Source organism: Thunnus thynnus, chromosome 12 (assembly GCF_963924715.1).
Source record: "Thunnus thynnus chromosome 12, fThuThy2.1, whole genome shotgun sequence".
Lineage (NCBI taxonomy): Eukaryota > Metazoa > Chordata > Actinopteri > Scombriformes > Scombridae > Thunnus > Thunnus thynnus.
Genome location: NC_089528.1, coordinates 33842023 through 33863454, shown reverse-complemented (window position 1 = coordinate 33863454; position 21432 = coordinate 33842023). Strand labels below are relative to the sequence as shown.

The following is a 21432-nucleotide window of genomic DNA, read 5'->3' as shown; positions in this document are numbered from 1 at the left end:
TTCTCTGGGTCCTGCCTGATCTGACCAGTGATGTCATGTATAGCTGCATGTCATCATTCAACCGCTGGCTGTCGAGGTGGCGTCCAGCAAACGATGTGGGCTTCTATTAATATTATCGTTGTTATTATTGTTGTTGTTGTGCTTCTCTGTGTCTCCCTCTTTCTTTCTGTCTCAACCCAGCCGGTGGAGGCAGATGGAACCACCTAGAGTCCGGTTCTGCTGGAGGTTTCTTCCTGTTAAAGGGGAGTTCGGTCTAGACCTGGGGCCTGTTTCAGAAAGCAGGTTCAGCAAACTCTGAGTCAAACCCTGAACTCTGAGTTGATGAACCTCAAGATGGGAAACTCAGAGTTTTTGTTTTCAGAACAGCTGATCAGAGTCGGTTCAATCAACTCCGAGTTAACGCGTGATGAATAAAAAATGCCGTCATCAATGGAGCCCTGATACTACAGTACAGTACTACATACTATATTTGTTCAGATTTAATCTGACAGACAAAACGCAGGAAGCAGCGACTGAAGATGAAAAATACAGTTAAAGATTTAAAACATGAATAGATCAAAGACACAGACGTGACTGTAGCTCACAGTCTGATCAGTAATAATGAGTTTGGTGATTTGTACTTGAAAAGGCGTCGATGTTAAAATACAGAATATTTTATATTTTTAGACGTCTGTTTGTATCTCAGCTCAACAACATTCAGTGACTTTATTTCAGCTGCTTCAACAAATGTAGTAAATTTAAATATTGTCACTGAAATGCTGTTAAAACACGTTCAGATTAAGCTCCCTATTTAAAAATCTCACTCAGCATATTAACATATAATCTCTAATATTATAGGAATGATGTTCCATCAGTGGACCAATCACATCATGACTGATAGAGATCATTATTGATTGATCCCATGTGTCTAAAGCTTCTTACCGATTGTTTACATTAAAACTGAGATTAAACATTATGTGCAGTAAAGATTAGAGGTCAGCAGCTGCTCTAACAAACTGAGTGTCAGAGTTATAACAGAAGGACATGAAGAGGTTTGATTCTGAGCTGAAGATCAATTCACACTGTGGAATATCTGAATGTCAGAGAAAAAACCGCTGTTCAAGGAAATGACTGATGCACATAAAAGCAGTAACTTTAGAAAGTCCTGAGTAACAAACTAACATCCAACCAGGATTTAGATTCTGACAGTAAAGCTCCACTAACGAACGAGGAAATGAACCAGTGTGTCTGAGTCTGTAAGAGGAGACAGAGAGAAACTCAGGATTTGTTGTAGAAAACCTGCCAGCGAGCGGGTTAGCGTCACAGAGTCGGTTACCATGGTAACTGACCCAGAGTTTAAGTTAATTCTCTTCCTGAAACTGAAAACCCAGAGTTTCCCTCATCTCAAGGTGAACAAACTCAGTTTGCACTGAACTCGCTTTCTGAAACAGGCCCCTGCTCTATGAAGACATATAAATAAAACTGAATTAAATGAACTGAAACCTGCAGCAGGTCTCGTCTTAAACTGGGACGTTTCGTGAATTCTGATTCCAACTCCAGTCTGTCTCGTTAGCTACCACCGCTAACAGGAAGCTAACAGGAAGCTAACAGGAAGCTAACTGTTTATAGCGTTTACTGCAGTACTTCATACTGTTCTAATACACATTTTTAATGATATTAATAATAAACTGTATTTTTTTAAGGAGCAATTTTCATAAACAAACACATCGTGTTTGTTGTGACCCACTCAAAGTAGAAAATTAAACAGTTAAAATATTAAAATACACAAAATAATAATACTACATCAGTACTACAAAATACTACATCAGTACTGTAAAATACTAAATCAATACTACAAAATACTACATCAATACTACAGTAAAACTGAGCGTCTGGGTGTTTTTATAATTATTGATCGTTCCTCAGTTGTAGTTTCATTGATTCAGTCCTCTGATAGATCAATATGATTATTAAACATTAATTACTACAGATCAGACAGGAAACAGAAATTGATTTCATCTCTTTAATGATCCACAAACAGAAATCTAATCAATCATAAACTCAGTGATGATTGGATCATCATTATTGATCATTTCATCTGGTTTATTCTCTAAATTGAAATTCATCAGGGTCCATTTACCGGAGCTTTCAGCTGCGTCCTGTGGCCTTCATATTTAAAAATTAGGCCACATGATCACAACTGAACTGTCTCCATGACAACTGAGCGCCTCCATCCACTGATGAAGGCCAGGAGATGTAGCTGAAAGCTCCAGCTCAAAGGTCTACAACAACACATCGTATAAAGCGCGAGCTCAGTTTCTGGGCCCCCACTGATGAAACTAAACTGTTCTTCTTCAGATGTTTCTGTCCGTGGGAACAGCTTCAGGTGTGTCTGCGCCTCCCAGCGGACGCCAGGAACAAACAGACAGACGATCAGCTGATCAGATCATTTTATAATCAACTGAGAGAGAGTTCATGACAGCAGCTGTGATCGACTGCATCGATCATTTATCAATCACTGATCACAGAGAATCTGACATCATCTTTTAGTAAAAGCTCGTTCACACTGAAAGTTTAAGATTTATTGACTGGAGAAACGTTTAAAAACATTAAAAAATGTTTCAGAAACGCTCAAATTATTTCAGAAATGTCTTGGAAACATTCAGAAACGTTTTAGAAACTTTAAGAAAAGTTCAGCAATTTTCAAAGACATTTCAGAAACGTTGGAGAAACATTTTTAAAACGTGCAGAAACGTCTCTGAAACATTTGAGTCTGAGCGTCTCAGGTGATGTAACTCGTGTGGTTCGACCTGTTCAGAGTTCAGGTTGTTTTCATGTCACAGCGCCTCCTCAGCTCTGTTACAGAAACACCAGGAGGTCTGACCTCTGACCTCAGCCTGATGATGAAGATGTGATGGCGTCTGCAGCCTGCAGGCGGCGCTGATAGCTCAGATGTCTCACTCAGTCTCTTTCTCGTCTCCCTGATCATTCAACAGTTCACAGAAAACACATCAGAGCATTCATCCTGTTTAAATTCAGCAGCTTTGTTGTTTTAAATCAAATCAATAACATTGATCAGCACACGCTCGCTAATAGCACAATGCTAGCAGTTAGCCTGCGTGAGCTAACTCTACAGTCTTTACCCAGAATCCCTCAGGCGTGGCGTGTGTGCAGGTGAGCGTTCAGCCCGGCATTGTATGGCCACAGGAGGGCGTGGCCTCCTCAGAAACACGGCTCCTTCAGCTCCGATTGGCGGGTTTAAGCAGGCTGCAGGGGAATGCAACCGACGCCTACCCCACCCTCGTGACACGCCATGGGCGCCATGAACGTCCAGCGGCCAGAGTCGGGGTTGTACATCTCTACAGAGCAGAGGTTGGACTGTCCGTCATACCCGCCCACGGCGTACAACCTACCCGACGTAGCAACCAGTGACACTCTGCTCCGACGCGTGTTCATGGCCACCAGGTGGCTCCACTGTCCCGCCGCCGAGCTGAACACCTCGGCACCGCTCAGGAAGCCCGAGCCGTCGTACCCGCCCACCACGTACATGTGACTGCCGAGAGCCGCCGCACCGTGACGGCAACGCTTGTTCATCATTGCCGCGGCGGCGTGCCAGCGGTTAGTGTGGTGGTTATAATACTCCACCTGCAACACACACACACACACTGCAGTTTAATGTAATGTGTGACATCACACAGGTGTGCTGAATATTAGATAAATAAATATAGAAATAAACGGCTGATATCTGAATGATTAATGATTATTCTGATCAATATATATTAATATAAATCATCTTATAATCATTAATTATCAGTTTTCCAGCGATTTACTTCTAATCAGAAAAAAGTCTGAAATAATGAGTCTTAATACTACTACTAATAATAATAATGTGTTCTCTAGATCTGTATTGATCAGTTTACTGACCGTGTTGAAGATCTGTAAACCGTCATGGCCGCCAGAGACAAAGATGCGTCCGTCAAACACCGTCACACCAGCAGCGCTGCGACTCGCACTCATCTCCGTCACCACCGTCCATCTGCAGCACCGCACAGTATCAATCATACTGATCAGACTTATTAACAACATTCAGCCTGAAATGATCACCATAAAGTCCCTTTAATTAACCCTTAACTGACCTGTAAGTAGAGTAACAGCAGCTGTTACCCTACGGACCCTGCAGTTTAACAGCTGTTACCCTACGGACCCTGCAGTTTAACAGCTGTTACCCTACGGACCCTGCAGGTAACAGCAGCTGTTACCCTACAGACCCTGCAGTTTAACAGCTGTTACCCTACGGACCCTGCAGTTTAACAGCAGCTGTTACCCTACGGACCCTGCAGGTAACAGCAGCTGTTACCCTACGGACCCTGCAGTTTAACAGCAGCTGTTACCCTACGGACCCTGCAGGTAACAGCAGCTGTTACCCTACGGACCCTGCAGTTTAACAGCAGCTGTTACCCTACGGACCCTGCAGGTAACAGCAGCTGTTACCCTACGGACCCTGCAGTTTAACAGCAGCTGTTACCCTACGGACCCTGCAGGTAACAGCAGCTGTTACCCTACGGACCCTGCAGTTTAACAGCTGTTACCCTACGGACCCTGCAGGTAACAGCAGCTGTTACCCTACGGACCCTGCAGGTAACAGCAGCTGTTACCCTACGGACCCTGCAGTTTAACAGCAGCTGTTACCCTACGGACCCTGCAGGTAACAGCAGCTGTTACCCTACGGACCCTGCAGTTTAACAGCAGCTGTTACCCTACGGACCCTGCAGGTAACAGTAGCTGTTACCCTACGGACCCTGCAGTTTAACAGCAGCTGTTACCCTACGGACCCTGCAGGTAACAGCAGCTGTTACCCTACGGACCCTGCAGTTTAACAGCAGCTGTTACCCTACGGACCCTGCAGGTAACAGCAGCTGTTACCCTACGGACCCTGCAGTTTAACAGCTGTTACCCTACGGACCCTGCAGTTTAACAGCTGTTACCCTACGGACCCTGCAGTTTAACAGCAGCTGTTACCCTACAGACCCTGCAGTTTAACAGCAGCTGTTACCCTACGGACCCTGCAGTTTAACAGCAGCTGTTACCCTACAGACCCTGCAGTTTAACAGCAGCTGTTACCCTACAGACCCTGCAGGTAACAGCAGCTGTTACCCTACGGACCCTGCAGTTTAACAGCAGCTGTTACCCTACAGACCCTGCAGGTAACAGCAGCTGTTACCCTACGGACCCTGCAGGTAACAGCAGCTGTTACCCTACGGACCCTGCAGTTTAACAGCAGCTGTTACCCTACGGACCCTGCAGTTTAACAGCTGTTACCCTACGGACCCTGCAGTTTAACAGCAGCTGTTACCCTATGGACCCTGCAGTTTAACAGCAGCTGTTACCCTACGGACCCTGCATTTTAACAGCAGCTGTTACCCTACGGACCCTGCAGTTTAACAGCTGTTACCCTACAGACCCTGCAGTTTAACAGCTGTTACCCTACGGACCCTGCAGGTAACAGTAGCTGTTACCCTACGGACCCTGCAGTTTAACAGCTGTTACCCTACGGACCCTGCAGTTTAACAGCAGCTGTTACCCTACGGACCCTGCAGTTTAACAGCAGCTGTTACCCTACGGACCCTGCAGTTTAACAGCTGTTACCCTACAGACCCTGCAGTTTAACAGCTGTTACCCTACGGACCCTGCAGGTAACAGCAGCTGTTACCCTACGGACCCTGCAGGTAACAGCAGCTGTTACCCTACGGACCCTGCAGGTAACAGTAGCTGTTACCCTACGGACCCTGCAGGTAACAGTAGCTGTTACCCTACGGACCCTGCAGTTTAACAGCAGCTGTTACCCTACGGACCCTGCAGTTTAACAGCTGTTACCCTACGGACCCTGCAGGTAACAGCAGCTGTTACCCTACAGACCCTGCAGTTTAACAGCAGCTGTTACCCTACGGACCCTGCAGTTTAACAGCAGCTGTTACCCTACGGACCCTGCAGTTTAACAGCTGTTACCCTACGGACCCTGCAGGTAACAGCAGCTGTTACCCTACAGACCCTGCAGTTTAACAGCAGCTGTTACCCTACGGACCCTGCAGTTTAACAGCAGCTGTTACCCTACAGACCCTGCAGTTTAACAGCTGTTACCCTACGGACCCTGCAGTTTAACAGCTGTTACCCTACAGACCCTGCAGGTAACAGCAGCTGTTACCCTACGGACCCTGCAGTTTAACAGCAGCTGTTACCCTACGGACCCTGCAGTTTAACAGCAGCTGTTACCCTACGGACCCTGCAGGTAACAGTAGCTGTTACCCTACAGACCCTGCAGTTTAACAGCAGCTGTTACCCTACGGACCCTGCAGTTTAACAGCTGTTACCCTACGGACCCTGCAGTTTAACAGCAGCTGTTACCCTACAGACCCTGCAGTTTAACAGCTGTTACCCTACAGACCCTGCAGTTTAACAGCAGCTGTTATCCTACGGACCCTGCAGTTTAACAGCAGCTGTTACCCTACGGACCCTGCAGTTTAACAGCTGTTACCCTACGGACCCTGCAGTTTAACAGCTGTTACCCTACAGACCCTGCAGTTTAACAGCTGTTACCCTACAGACCCTGCAGTTTAACAGCTGTTACCCTACGGACCCTGCAGTTTAACAGCTGTTACCCTACAGACCCTGCAGTTTAACAGCTGTTACCCTACACACTCAAGTCAATATTTAACCAACACTGTGACGAAGACTTTCAACTGTTTGTAAATTTATGTCAGCAGCTGATAATTTATGAGATTTTAAGGGATTTTATTCAGATATTCAACATGTTTACTCAAATTTGAGACAAATTAATGGAATCATGGACTGAATATATTGAGGGCTTTTAAGGGAGGCTAAATTGAAGAGGAAAGAAGCTGCTCTGTAGTCTGGTGGTAAGACAGCAGATATTTCTGTATCTCTTGCCAAACAGCAGCCGGGTGAGCAGGCTGTGGTTGGGTGGGTTTTATCTTTTAGGATCTCTGTGCAGGCTGCTCACCTCACTGATATCACTGATGCTCGGTAGATGGGTACCAATAATGTTCTGGGCGGTTTTAATCACCCGCTGCAGAGGCTTCCTGTCTTGGGCCGTGCTTTGGGATGCTTTCTATAGCTACTCTGGGTTTTAAATTGATAATTGATGGATTGGAAAATATTTTAATAGAATATCTGCACAGTTTAAGAGCTTTTCGTTCTTCCATCATCCCTTCAATGATACCTTAAATTATTATTTGTTTCTCAATTCACTGTGTTTGGCAGATTTAAGCATTTTTTACCTCCACAGGTAGGAAAAGATCCTTAAATTACTATAGTATATTAATTTATCCATTAACAGATCATTTAAAAAACAAGGCTGTGTGAAGTTTTCTTGTAACTTTTAAGGGGTTTTTACTTGTGGATTACATTCATGGTTTAAGGGCTTTTTAAAGCGTAAAAAGACCTTTAAGTTAACAGCCTGAAAGCTCTTTAAGCCACCTGTCATTTAACGAAGTATATTAATGTAATATAATAATAATAATAATAATAATAATAATAATAATAATGATAATTTGTTAGAATAAATGAATGAGTCCATGAATCTTCACCTGTCCGTCTCCGGAGAATAACACTCCACCGAGTTCAGAGAAGATTTCCCATCGTAGCCGCCGCAGACGTAGATGTGTCCATCAATCACAACCGTTCCCATGGCGCTGAGGACGACACGATTATGACATCATATCACTGTATTGATCAGTGAATTGATCAATGTATTGATCCGTGTATTAATCAGTGTATTGATCGTATATTGATCAGTGTATTGATCAATGTATTGATCAGTGTATCGATCGTGTATTGATCAGTGTATTGATCGTGTATTGACCTGCGCTGGCTGTTCATGCTCGACACTCGTGTCCAGCTGTCTGTCTCTGGATTGTAAACCTCCACAGTGCTGAGCCGCGATTGGCCGTCATATCCTCCAATGGCGTACAGCAGCCCATTAACAACGGCCACACCCACTCTGCTGCGAGCTGTCCTCATTGGCTGACAGCGCTCCCAGAAGTTCCCGATTGGATCAAACACTTCAACCACGTTTAAGGAATCACCTGGAGGAGAAAAAAACTGACATCAGCTGAGGACCAATCACACTGCATCATGTTGTAGCCCCACCTCTGCTCAGGCTCCACCCCCTGTGCACAGGTGAGGAAACCAACACAGACATACAGGTGTTGTACAGGTGTTATACAGGTACCTGAGCTGTTGAGTCCTCCCACAGCGTAGATGAGTCCTGTGATGGACGTGCAGCACCTCTGTCGGGTCTTGAAGGTCGGCAGATGAGGACGACGCTCTGGCATCAGGTGGAAATCTTTGGCTTCATCCACCAGATCTCTGACAGCAAAGTCATTCAGAGAAACAATCATTACACGTCCACATGGTGTCACCTGATACAACATCTACCTGCTGTTTGCACCTGTCTCACCTGCATTTATGGCAGCAGCGGACGAGTTCGTCCTGCTGGACTCGGTCTGACAGGTACTGAGGTCGACACAGCGGCAGTCTGATTTTAGAGAGCAACTCTGGCAGCAGAGACTCCCGCCTGTCCCGGTCATGATGAACCCAGGCCAGCACTGCCTCAAACACCTGCACAAGTAGCAAATAACATTCCTCAAACACCTGCACAAGTAGCAAATAACATGCTTCAAACACCTGCACAAGTAGCAAATAACACGCCTCAAACACCTGCACAAGTAGCAAATAACATGCTTCAAACACCTGCACAAGTAGCAAATAACACGCCTCAAACACCTGCACAAGTAGCAAATAACACGCCTCAAACACCTGCACAAGTAGCAAATAACATGCTTCAAACACCTGCACAAGTAGCAAATAACACGCCTCAAACACCTGCACAAGTAGCAAATAACACGCCTCAAACACCTGCACAAGTAGCAAATAACACACCTAAAACATCTGCACAGGTAACAAATAACACGCCTCAAACACCTGCACAAGTAGCAAATAACACACCTAAAACATCTGCACAGGTAACAAATAACACGCCTAAAACATCTGCACAAGTAGCAAATAACATGCTTCAAACACCTGCACAAGTAGCAAATAACACGCCTCAAACACCTGCACAAGTAGCAAATAACATGCTTCAAACACCTGCACAAGTAGCAAATAACACACCTAAAACATCTGCACAAGTAGCAAATAACACACCTAAAACATCTGCACAGGTAACAAATAACACGCCTAAAACATCTGCACAAGTAGCAAATAACATGCTTCAAACACCTGCACAAGTAGCAAATAACACGCCTCAAACACCTGCACAAGTAGCAAATAACACGCCTCAAACACCTGCACAAGTAGCAAATAACATGCTTCAAACACCTGCACAAGTAGCAAATAACACACCTAAAACATCTGCACAAGTAACAAATAACACACATAAAACATCTGCACAAGTAACAAATAACACACCTAAAACACCTGCACAAGTAGCAAATAACACACCTAAAACACCTGCACAAGTAGCAAATAACACACCTAAAACACCTGCACAAGTAGCAAATAACACGCCTCAAACACCTGCACAAGTAGCAAATAACACACCTAAAACACCTGCACAAGTAGCAAATAACACGCCTCAAACACCTGCACAAGTAGCAAATAACACACCTAAAACACCTGCACAAGTAGCAAATAACACGCCTCAAACACCTGCACAAGTAGCAAATAACACACCTAAAACACCTGCACAGGTAACAAATAACACGCCTCAAACACCTGCACAAGTAGCAAATAACACGCCTCAAACACCTGCACAAGTAGCAAATAACACACATAAAACATCTGCACAAGTAGCAAATAACACGCCTCAAACACCTGCACAAGTAGCAAATAACACACCTAAAACACCTGCACAAGTAGCAAATAACACGCCTCAAACACCTGCACAAGTAGCAAATAACACACCTAAAACATCTGCACAAGTAGCAAATAACACACCTAAAACACCTGCACAAGTAGCAAATAACACGCCTCAAACACCTGCACAAGTAACAAATAACACACCTAAAACATCTGCACAAGTAACAAATAACACGCCTCAAACACCTGCACAAGTAGCAAATAACACACCTAAAACATCTGCACAGGTAACAAATAACACGCCTCAAACATCTGCACAAGTAGCAAATAACACACCTAAAACATCTGCACAGGTAACAAATAACACGCCTCAAACACCTGCACAGGTAACAAATAACACGCCTCAAACACCTGCACAGGTAACAAATAACACGCCTCAAACATCTGCACAGGTACATTTGTTGTCACCACTGTGAGCCTCTGAGCTGCTAACACTTGACACACCTGAGCTGTATTATCAGCTAACTCACCTGACCTGTACAGGTGAGTCATGATTTCTTTCCTGACAGGTACACTTCTCTGTGAGGGTCTCAGGTGAGGATTTCAGGTGAGCTGTCTCACCTGCTCCTCTGCTTTGATGTTGAGTTCGTCGCAGCCGACCAGCTCCAGCACCTCCTCCGTCCTCAGGCCCAGGAACTCCTCCGATAAGGAAACCTCCACGAAGTGCTGGTGCAGGAAGCTGCTGGCTGAGTCATACAGCGTTGTGCACATCATGGTCTCTGCGAACTGACGGACGCCCAAACAGTTCTTAGGGTGTAACCTGGACAGGTAAACGGACAGGTGAGACAGGTGAGCAAGTCTCCTGATCATTACAATTGATTATTATATGTTTTACATGAACTCAGTGTATCTACCTGTTGTTTTAAATCACTTCAGTCTGATACGTCTTTTTTAAACAGAGCGCCAATGAGCATGTGCGGTAGCGTGTGACTGTAGAGCATCACTGAGCATCTGCGGTGGCATGACTCACCTCTCCTGCAGGAAGGAGCAGCAGGCATCTTTAACATTCTGCAGCTGTAGGAAGCTCGAGCCAATCAGGAGAGACTGCACGTTCTGCTGGTCGATGGCAACATGGCCACTGTACGCGAAGTTTATCAGAGCCTCCAGAGCGCTGCAAGAGAGGAACAGGTCAGACAGTATCTGATACCTGAATTGGTCTCAGTCAGGTGCACTGGTACCCGGACTGGTACCTGAACTGCTTTGTGGTTACCTGGGGTCCATGCCCTGCATCAGGATCTCGTCCTGTTTGCACTCCACCATGTCGTTGGTGAACATGGCGTGGAAATATGGGATGGAGGCCGCCAGCACGATCCGATGAGCGCTGAACTTATGATCCCCGACCTGCAGACAAAACCACAACACGTCAAGGTACAACGTTCTCACCTGTACAGGTGAATACAGAGCAGTGAACAGGTGAGAACACATCACAATGTTCTTACTTGTTCAGTGTTCTGTTACAGACTCAGCAGACTGAGTGGAGGATTAACCTGCAGCAGCTCTACCTGCACCGTCATGTGACACATTCCTGATGTGTCTTTGATCGGCATTTATTGATCTCAGTGTAAATGCAAAACAGTAAATCAGTGCAGCCAATCGTCAACCTGACCTGGGACTGGGTACTATTTACAAAATACAACCCCAGTACCAGTACCACTACCAATACCAATACCAATACCAGTACCAATACCAGTACCAATGCCAATACAAGTACACCAATACCAGTACCAATACTAGTACCAATACCAGTACCAATACCAGTACCAGTACCAGTACCAATACCAATACCAGTACCAGTACCAATACCAATACCAATACCAGTACCAATGCCAATACAAGTACACCAATACCAGTACCAATACCAGTACCAATACCAGTACCAGTACCAGTACCAGTACCAATACCAATACCAGTACCAGTACCAATACCAGTACCAATGCCAATACCAGTACCAATACCAATACCAGTACCAATGCCAGTACCAATACTAGTACCAATACCAGTACCAATACCAGTACCAATGCCAATACCAGTACCAATACCAATACCAGTACCAGTACCAGTACCAATACCAATACCAGCACCAATACCAGTATCAGTACCAATTCCAATTTTAGTACCAGTACCAGTACCAATACCAGTACTGGTGCCATTAAAGTGATAGATACCATACATATTAATTTATTAATCTATTAAGTGTATAAACTGTACAGTGACGTATTAATTTATTGATCTATTAAGTGTATAAACTGTACAGTGACATTAATTTATTGATCTATTAAGTGTATAAACTGTACAGTGATGTATTAATTTATTGATCTATTAAGTGTATAAACTGTACAGTAATGTATTAATTTATTGATCTATTAAGTGTATAAACTGTACAGTGACATTAATTTATTGATCTATTAAGTGTATGAACTGTACAGTGACATATTAATTTATTGATCTATTAAGTGTATAAACTGTACAGTAATGTATTAATTTATTGATCTATTAAGTGTATAAACTGTACAGTAATGTATTAATTTATTGATCTATTAAGTGTATAAACTGTACAGTGACGTATTAATTTATTGATCTATTAAGTGTATAAACTGTACAGTGACATTAATTTATTGATCTATTAAGTGTATGAACTGTACAGTGACGTATTAATTTATTGATCTATTAAGTGTATAAACTGTACAGTGACATTAATTTATTGATCTATTAAGTTTATGAACTGTACAGTGACATATTAATTTATTGATCTATTAAGTGTATAAACTGTACAGTGATGTATTAATTTATTGATCTATTAAGTGTATAAACTGTACAGTGACGTATTAATTCATTGCTCTATTAAGTGTATGAACTGTACAGTGACATTAATTTATTGATCTATTAAGTGTATTAACTGTACAGTGACGTATTAATTCATTGCTCTATTAAGTGTATAAACTGTACAGTGACATTAATTTATTGATCTATTAAGTGTATAAACTGTACAGTGACGTATTAATTTATTGATCTATTAAGTGTATAAACTGTACAGTGATGTATTAATTTATTGATCTATTAAGTGTATAAACTGTACAGTGACATTAATTTATTGATCTATTAAGTGTATAAACTGTACAGTGACATTAATTTATTGATCTATTAAGTGTATGAACTGTACAGTGACGTATTAATTTATTGATCTATTAAGTGTATAAACTGTACAGTGACATTAATTTATTGATCTATTAAGTGTATGAACTGTACAGTGACATATTAATTTATTGATCTATTAAGTGTATAAACTGTACAGTGATGTATTAATTTATTGATCTATTAAGTGTATAAACTGTACAGTGATGTATTAATTTATTGATCTATTAAGTGTATAAACTGTACAGTGATGTATTAATTTATTGATCTATTAAGTGTATAAACTGTACAGTGACATTAATTTATTGATCTATTAAGTGTATAAACTGTACAGTGACATTAATTTATTGATCTATTAAGTGTATGAACTGTACAGTGACGTATTAATTTATTGATCTATTAAGTGTATAAACTGTACAGTGACATTAATTTATTGATCTATTAAGTGTATGAACTGTACAGTGACATATTAATTTATTGATCTATTAAGTGTATAAACTGTACAGTGATGTATTAATTTATTGATCTATTAAGTGTATAAACTGTACAGTGACGTATTAATTCATTGCTCTATTAAGTGTATGAACTGTACAGTGACATTAATTTATTGATCTATTAAGTGTATTAACTGTACAGTGACGTATTAATTCATTGCTCTATTAAGTGTATAAACTGTACAGTGACGTATTAATTTATTGATCTATTAAGTGTATAAACTGTACAGTGACGTATTAATTTATTGATCTATTAAGTGTATAAACTGTACAGTGATGTATTAATTTATTGATCTATTAAGTGTATAAACTGTACAGTGACATTAATTTATTGATCTATTAAGTGTATAAACTGTACAGTGACATTAATTTATTGATCTATTAAGTGTATAAACTGTACAGTGACATTAATTTATTGATCTATTAAGTGTATAAACTGTACAGTGATGTATTAATTTATTGATCTATTAAGTGTATAAACTGTACAGTGACATTAATTTATTGATCTATTAAGTGTATAAACTGTACAGTGACATTAATTTATTGATCTATTAAGTGTATAAACTGTACAGTAATGTATTAATTTATTGATCTATTAAGTGTATAAACTGTACAGTAATGTATTAATTTATTGATCTATTAAGTGTATAAACTGTACAGTGACGTATTAATTTATTGATCTATTAAGTGTATAAACTGTACAGTGATGTATTAATTTATTGATCTATTAAGTGTATAAACTGTACAGTGACATTAATTTATTGATCTATTAAGTGTATAAACTGTACAGTGACATTAATTTATTGATCTATTAAGTGTATAAACTGTACAGTGACATTAATTTATTGATCTATTAAGTGTATAAACTGTACAGTAATGTATTAATTTATTGATCTATTAAGTGTATAAACTGTACAGTAATGTATTAATTTATTGATCTATTAAGTGTATAAACTGTACAGTGACGTATTAATTTATTGATCTATTAAGTGTATAAACTGTACAGTGATGTATTAATTTATTGATCTATTAAGTGTATAAACTGTACAGTGACATTAATTTATTGATCTATTAAGTGTATAAACTGTACAGTGACATTAATTTATTGATCTATTAAGTGTATAAACTGTACAGTGACATTAATTTATTGATCTATTAAGTGTATAAACTGTACAGTGATGTATTAATTTATTGATCTATTAAGTGTATAAACTGTACAGTGACATTAATTTATTGATCTATTAAGTGTATAAACTGTACAGTGACATTAATTTATTGATCTATTAAGTGTATAAACTGTACAGTAATGTATTAATTTATTGATCTATTAAGTGTATAAACTGTACAGTAATGTATTAATTTATTGATCTATTAAGTGTATAAACTGTACAGTGACGTATTAATTTATTGATCTATTAAGTGTATAAACTGTACAGTGATGTATTAATTTATTGATCTATTAAGTGTATAAACTGTACAGTGACATTAATTTATTGATCTATTAAGTGTATAAACTGTACAGTGACATTAATTTATTGATCTATTAAGTGTATAAACTGTACAGTGACATTAATTTATTGATCTATTAAGTGTATAAACTGTACAGTAATGTATTAATTTATTGATCTATTAAGTGTATAAACTGTACAGTAATGTATTAATTTATTGATCTATTAAGTGTATAAACTGTACAGTGACGTATTAATTTATTGATCTATTAAGTGTATAAACTGTACAGTGACGTATTAATTTATTGATCTATTAAGTGTATAAACTGTACAGTGATGTATTAATTTATTGATCTATTAAGTGTATAAACTGTACAGTGACATTAATTTATTGATCTATTAAGTGTATAAACTGTACAGTGACATTAATTTATTGATCTATTAAGTGTATAAACTGTACAGTGACATTAATTTATTGATCTATTAAGTGTATAAACTGTACAGTGACGTATTAATTCATTGATCTATTAAGTGTATAAACTGTACAGTGACGTATTAATTTATTGATCTATTAAGTGTATAAACTGTACCGTGATGTTTTATCAGCAGACTGTGTTGTACTTGCTGCAGCAGTCAGCCAATCACACGTCACATTAGATAGAAGAACGCTTGCAGTGATTGGCTGTGAGGTCCTGACTTATTTCAGCCAGTTTCACTAAAACAGTCTCAGCTTATATTTCACTCGTCGCTTTAGAGCAACGTGTTCGCTGGTCTGACGTCAGCGTGAGGCGTTCCCAGTCTGTGTTTATAGATACCAGTTTGTGTGCTGGAGATGGCGTACGGTGGTTTTTGAGTGTGCGCGTCCTTTATGCATGCGGCCTCTGGATGATGGCGGTAGAGCACCGACAGTTTGGTTTAATGCTGCGGTCAACTGCAAGTCGGAAGTTGATATTTCTGATTCGGTATTCTAGCTTCCAATCTGAATGTGTCCCAGTGCGTCTGCTCAGGAAAACATGGACGCCATGAACACGCAGGTTTCATTCCAAGCAGCAGCTGATGAATAGCTCAGCGCACTGAGAGACAGAGGAGCAGCGTCTCAAACACTGATGAGAAGGTCATCCTGCTTCCTGTTCGCTGTGTGCCGCCATGTTAGTGTGTTTGGCTGGATGGATCCTGAGTTTCCCACCTGGAATTCCGTCTTGAACGACCGTTCCATCACACTTTTCCGTGTTGGAGGTCATTTTCTTTGAGATCAGAGTACAGTGGACCGCAGCATCAGCTATAATAACAATAATCAGCTGCCAGGAAGAAGCCGGAGTTTATTGATCTCACTGAGCTTTTGTGATTATTGACGCCAAAAATGTTTGATTTTGATTTTTCTTCTGATAGTTTGTTTTATGTGTCTTTGTGGTAAAATTGTAGGAATTGTGAAAAATTGCAAGCAAAGGAAAATGATGTGATTTATTTTAAACTGCTACCAACAAAGACTCATGTGTAATCACTTCCTGTGTGCTGCGATGACGTCAGTTACTGCGAAACTAAACGCCATGATTGGTCCAAATCACAAGCGGCTGCTGATTCAGACGTTTCATCCAGAAAAGTTGCTGTAATTTAGCAAAACTGCAGCTCATAAATATTGCAGAGATTTCTTAAATTAGCGTTAATTATTGTGAGGAGGAAGTGATTATATTATAGATCTGCTCGTCTTGATGGGACTGAAGAGAATGATCAATATCTGAGTCTGTCAATATGAATATTATTATATATATATATAATATCATTTGTCAGATTTAGACAATAATGACGTCATGTCTGGTTAGTGTGTTAACTGCATCGGTCCTGTCAGGTGGTGTGACTGTAGCTGTCACTCTGAGTTATTGATTATATTGATTATATCTCAGCCAGTATCAGGTAGAGTCCGTCCCAACACACGGGCGCTACCTGCACCTGTCAGACCCGGTCCCGGCGTCACTGGCTGGCTTAAAGGTTTAGCGCTGTGAAGTCATCACGTGCCCTTCACGCGCGCCTCAAACATTCTGCACTCTGCCTGACGGATTACCCATAAATTCATAGTGCTGTGACGTTATATACGGGGGCCTTAGGGGAGGCACTGCGATTGGGCCTCAGTCAGCAGGTCTCAGGTGTGTCCGGAGGGTCAAGGGTCAACAGAGTGAGTGCTGACAGCTTATCAGGCTGTGACGTCACATGGCTGCCTAACACCAGCTGTTAGTTTCTGATTATAATCCGCTGTTAGCTGAGTTAGCATGTTGTTAGCATGTTGTTAGCGCTGTTAGCTCGGCTAGCTTCCTCCTGAGGGCTAACTAGCAGCTAGCAGGCTAACACAAGCCTCGACGCGGCGTCATGTTTACCTTGAGCGTGACGTCACAGAGTTTCCCCTGACGTCGGATCTCCTCCATGACGACATAGCCTCGTGCCGGCAGGTCGTGCACTGAGAAGTGAACTAAATCCTCGAGCTCTTCGCAGTAAATGTCTCCCATCGTCAGCAACAGCAGCGGCGGAGCGGCGCGGACTGACCCTCCGAGCCGCCGTACGCAGGCACGCAGGCTGACGTCACGTCAAGCTCACCGCCGGAAACACCCACGCGTCCGGTCAGTCTTCACAATAAAAGACTGTGCCTTCTGAGTGTAAAGTTTGGTGTGCTTCAGAATAAAAGTCTCAATAAACTATAGTAATGTTTTTTAATGAAAATTATCAAATAAATGGGATTCTGCCGCAAAACGTACATAAAGTCACTGCAAACAGATGCAGATTCATTATGATGTTTACATGTGAAACATATTGAACTCTTATTATTCTGACTGATTATAAATAACTTACAAAAGACCCAAAACGCTTAAAAATAATTCTACTTCAGAGGAAAACACTGTAAACTACATTTACTGACAGATAAATGTGACTGGTTACGCTGCAGATTCAGATTTTACTCACAAAATATAACAAATAAAATATGATGCGTTATTATTTATTAATCTATCCAGCAGTTTATAAGAATTAAAATCTCCATGTGGAACAGACGTTCAGTAGATTTCAGTACATTGTGCTGATTAGGGACTTTGACAGTATTTGTACTGTGTGGTATTAATAGGTTGGAGTTCTTCTTCTTCCACTGCTGATACCAACATTCCCAGTTAGAGAAAGACTGAAATAAAGCAGCCCTCAAATCACTGAATCCACCTCTGACAGTAACATTTCATATTTATCTCTTCACTTCTTTGTACTGTTTGTATCCTGTTTACCGTCCACAGAAACAGGTTCACCTGTATACAGTGACTGATATATATATGTGTGTGTGTGTGTGTGTGTATATATAAACCAGAGTCACGTTCCTTCTATGTGTAAACATGTTCAGCAAATAAACATTATTCTGATTCTGAAAATATTCTTCCCAGATGTGGAATTTATTTATTCTCGTCCTGTTTGAAGCAGTTAGATGAGATTATTGTTGCAATTCTACAATTATTGTTATTGTTTATTTTTGTGATGTTATTTCTCTGTTGTATCATTTATAAGCTGAGAGATTTTAATTTCATTGTAAAAAGAACCAATCAAACAGCAGCTTCATGAGAAACAAACTCACACTTGTTATTTAAAAAAGTAAAGTTTTATTCACATATGTTGGTGTAAGTACACCTGAAGACATCGTCACTGCTGACCTTTGACCCCCCGGCGGCCTCAGACGGAGAATCCATGTTTCATCATCAGCCTCATGGCTCGAGTTTGGATGATGGCGTTGCGTTCAGGAGCGTCGGTCAGTTCATGAACACAAATGTCCAGATTCTGTTTGGCTGCAAAAAAACTGGAAGAAACATCTGGACCACAGCTGCTTCTCATCCTTTAACCCACGTCTGCTTCCATCCCGCTGATCATCACCTGACGTCAGCGTCAGAGTCCCTGAACACACCGGCCGCTCTCTGCCCTCAACTTTAGATTTTATGTTTTATTTAAAATTTATTTATTTGCTTCTGAAAATGTATTTTATCTTCTTCAATTTGGGAAAATGTGACTGCACTCAGTTAGTCCTTGTAAAGCACTTTGTAATCTCTGGTTTTGACAAGTTATATATTAATAAACATTATTATTATTATTTATTATAATAAGGACTTTGATTTGTGGGATGGTCTGGGACTACAGTTCCCACAATGCTTTGGGGGATGTAAACAGGAAGTCTTCAGTGAGTTAGCTGTGTTTTTACACCACATTTGTTTACATTTAGTCAAACAGTCTCAGTGTAACATGATGAACAGACAAGTATCAGTGATCACTGTCGTCCTGAAGAAAACGTCTTTTCTCTGGTTTCTCTGTGGATTCATGGAGGTTTACTGGTGATGGAAGTCACGTGTGTTCAGATCTGACTGAGTTATGACTCCAGGAAGAATCTCAGATCTACAAGTTGTTTAAAAAAGGTTAAAAGTTTCAGCCGAGTTCCAGTTTGTTCCTCTTCTGTCTCAGCAGACGTTTCCTCTAAAACATCATGAATCTGCTGAAAACTGTTCGTCTGCTGCATCATGAAAAGTCTGTTTGGATTTGGAAACAGAAGCAAAACCTTCTGAAACAGGTAAAAATGATTCTGTAAAAAGTTTCAGAACATGTTTCCTGCAGAGACACGTTCAGATTAAATGTGTTTAACAGTTTGAACCAATTGATTCATCTGATTGGTGAAGTGAGACCAAAGCAGGTGAGTTTCATTCTGCTGATTTTCTATATTTTTCTTCCTGTTTGGAAGCCTGATATATATATATATATATATATATATATCAGATATATCAGATATATATATATATCAGATATATCTGATATATATATATATCTGATATATCAGATATATCAGATATATATATATATCAGATATATCAGATATATATATATATCAGATATATCAGATATATATATATATCAGATATATCAGATATATATATATATATATATCTGATATATCTGATATATGATATATCAGATATATCAGATATATATATATATATATATATATATATATATATATATATATATATATATATATATATATCAGATATATATATATATATATATATATATATATATATATATATATATATATATATATATCTGATATATCTGATATATATATATATCTGATATATCTGATATATCATATATCAGATATATATATATATCAGATATATCTGATATAACAGGCTTTGATAAACACAGTACTTGTTAGTAAATCAGTTCATTGATGGTTTGGATCCTTTGATCAATAAAAAACAAGTTGCAGTTTGCAGTTACAGGATGAGAAGCAGCGGTCTGGTCCTTTACGTCCTGCACAGAAACAAACTGAAGAAGAAGAAGAAGTTCCTGATCTATGCTGACAGGTCGCTGCCGTCGAAGCGTTCCTGGTCGTAGACCTCGGCGACCACCTTCCGTCCCCCGAACCAGCGCTGGTCGAGCGCCCGGATGGCCCGGTTCATCTCCGCCGCCTCTGAGAACTCCACAAAGATCTTGACGATGACATCGGCGTCGTCCTCCTCGCCCTGACGCTCCTGGTAGATCACGACCCGCCGCACCCGGCCGAACTTCCCACACTCCTCCGTCACTTCACCCTCCAGGTCGTCGTCCAGGTCCTCCGGACCCACCATGTTCCTCAGGACCATGACGGTGGACTGATGAGAGAGACACGTCTGTTATACAGGTCAGCCTGCAGGGTGTGCGAGTCCCAGTCCCAAATCAAGTCCACCTGTGTCTGCATGATGTTCAACATCACCTGTTTCCTGTCTCATAAGATACAACCAACCAGCCCAAGTCCTGACCAAGTCCTGACCAAGTCCCCAAGTCCTGACCAAGTCCTGACCAAGTCCCCAAGTCCTGACCAAGTCCTGACCAAGTCCCCAAGTCCTGACCAAGTCCTGACCAAGTCCTGAAGTCCAACCAACAAGTCCCATATCAAGTCCACCTGCAGAGCGTCAGTGTTTCAAAGCAAGACCAGGTCCTGAGTCAAGTCCAGCAAGTCCCTTGCTCCCGGGCAGGCGTTGAACCCCACCCCCCCCCCCCCCCCCCGCGGTGCCTTGCTCCCGGGCAAGCGTTGAACCCCCCCCCCCCCCCCCCCCCGCGGTGCCTTGCTCCCGGGCAGGCGTTGAACCCCACCTCCCCCCCCCCGTGGTGCCTTGCTCCCGGGCAGGTGTTGAACCCCCCCCCGTGGTGCCTTGCTCCCGGGCAGGCGTTGAACCCCCCCCCCGCGGTGCCTTGCTCCTGGGCAAGCGTTGAACCCCCCCCCCCGCGGTGCCTTGCTACCCGGGCAGGTGTTGACCCCCCCCCCCCCCCCCGCGGTGCCTTGCTCCCGGGCAGGTGTTGAACCCCCCCCCGTGGTGCCTTGCTCCCGGGCAGGCGTTGAACCCTCCCCCCCCACGGTGCCTTGCTCCCGGGCAGGTGTTGAACCCCCCCCCGCGGTG

General features: G+C 41.2%; 2 protein-coding genes across 6 annotated transcripts in view; both read right to left on the bottom strand.

Moving 5' to 3' along the window:
* Positions 1 to 1988: 1988 nt before the first annotated feature.
* On the bottom strand, positions 1989 to 17586 carry klhl18 (kelch-like family member 18). The gene is made up of 10 exons (XM_067607015.1): positions 17359 to 17586; positions 11126 to 11256; positions 10886 to 11026; positions 10477 to 10675; positions 8456 to 8616; positions 8228 to 8364; positions 7859 to 8081; positions 7584 to 7688; positions 3904 to 4015; positions 1989 to 3624 (listed from the first exon to the last, which is right to left on the bottom strand). The coding sequence occupies exons 1-10, from the start codon at positions 17485 to 17487 to the stop codon at positions 3238 to 3240; spliced, it is 1725 nt and encodes a 574-aa protein (XP_067463116.1). The 5' UTR covers positions 17488 to 17586; the 3' UTR covers positions 1989 to 3237.
* A 2574-nt stretch (positions 17587 to 20160) lies between these two features.
* puf60a (poly-U binding splicing factor a) overlaps positions 20161 to 21432 on the bottom strand; it is an 11411-nt gene continuing 10139 nt past the window's right edge. For all 5 annotated transcript variants that reach the window (XM_067607010.1, XM_067607012.1, XM_067607013.1 and 2 more), the window contains one exon: positions 20161 to 20646. In XM_067607010.1, coding sequence (XP_067463111.1) covers positions 20347 to 20646 — 300 coding nt within the window. In that variant the 3' untranslated portion in view covers positions 20161 to 20346. The remainder of the gene's footprint in view (positions 20647 to 21432) is intronic.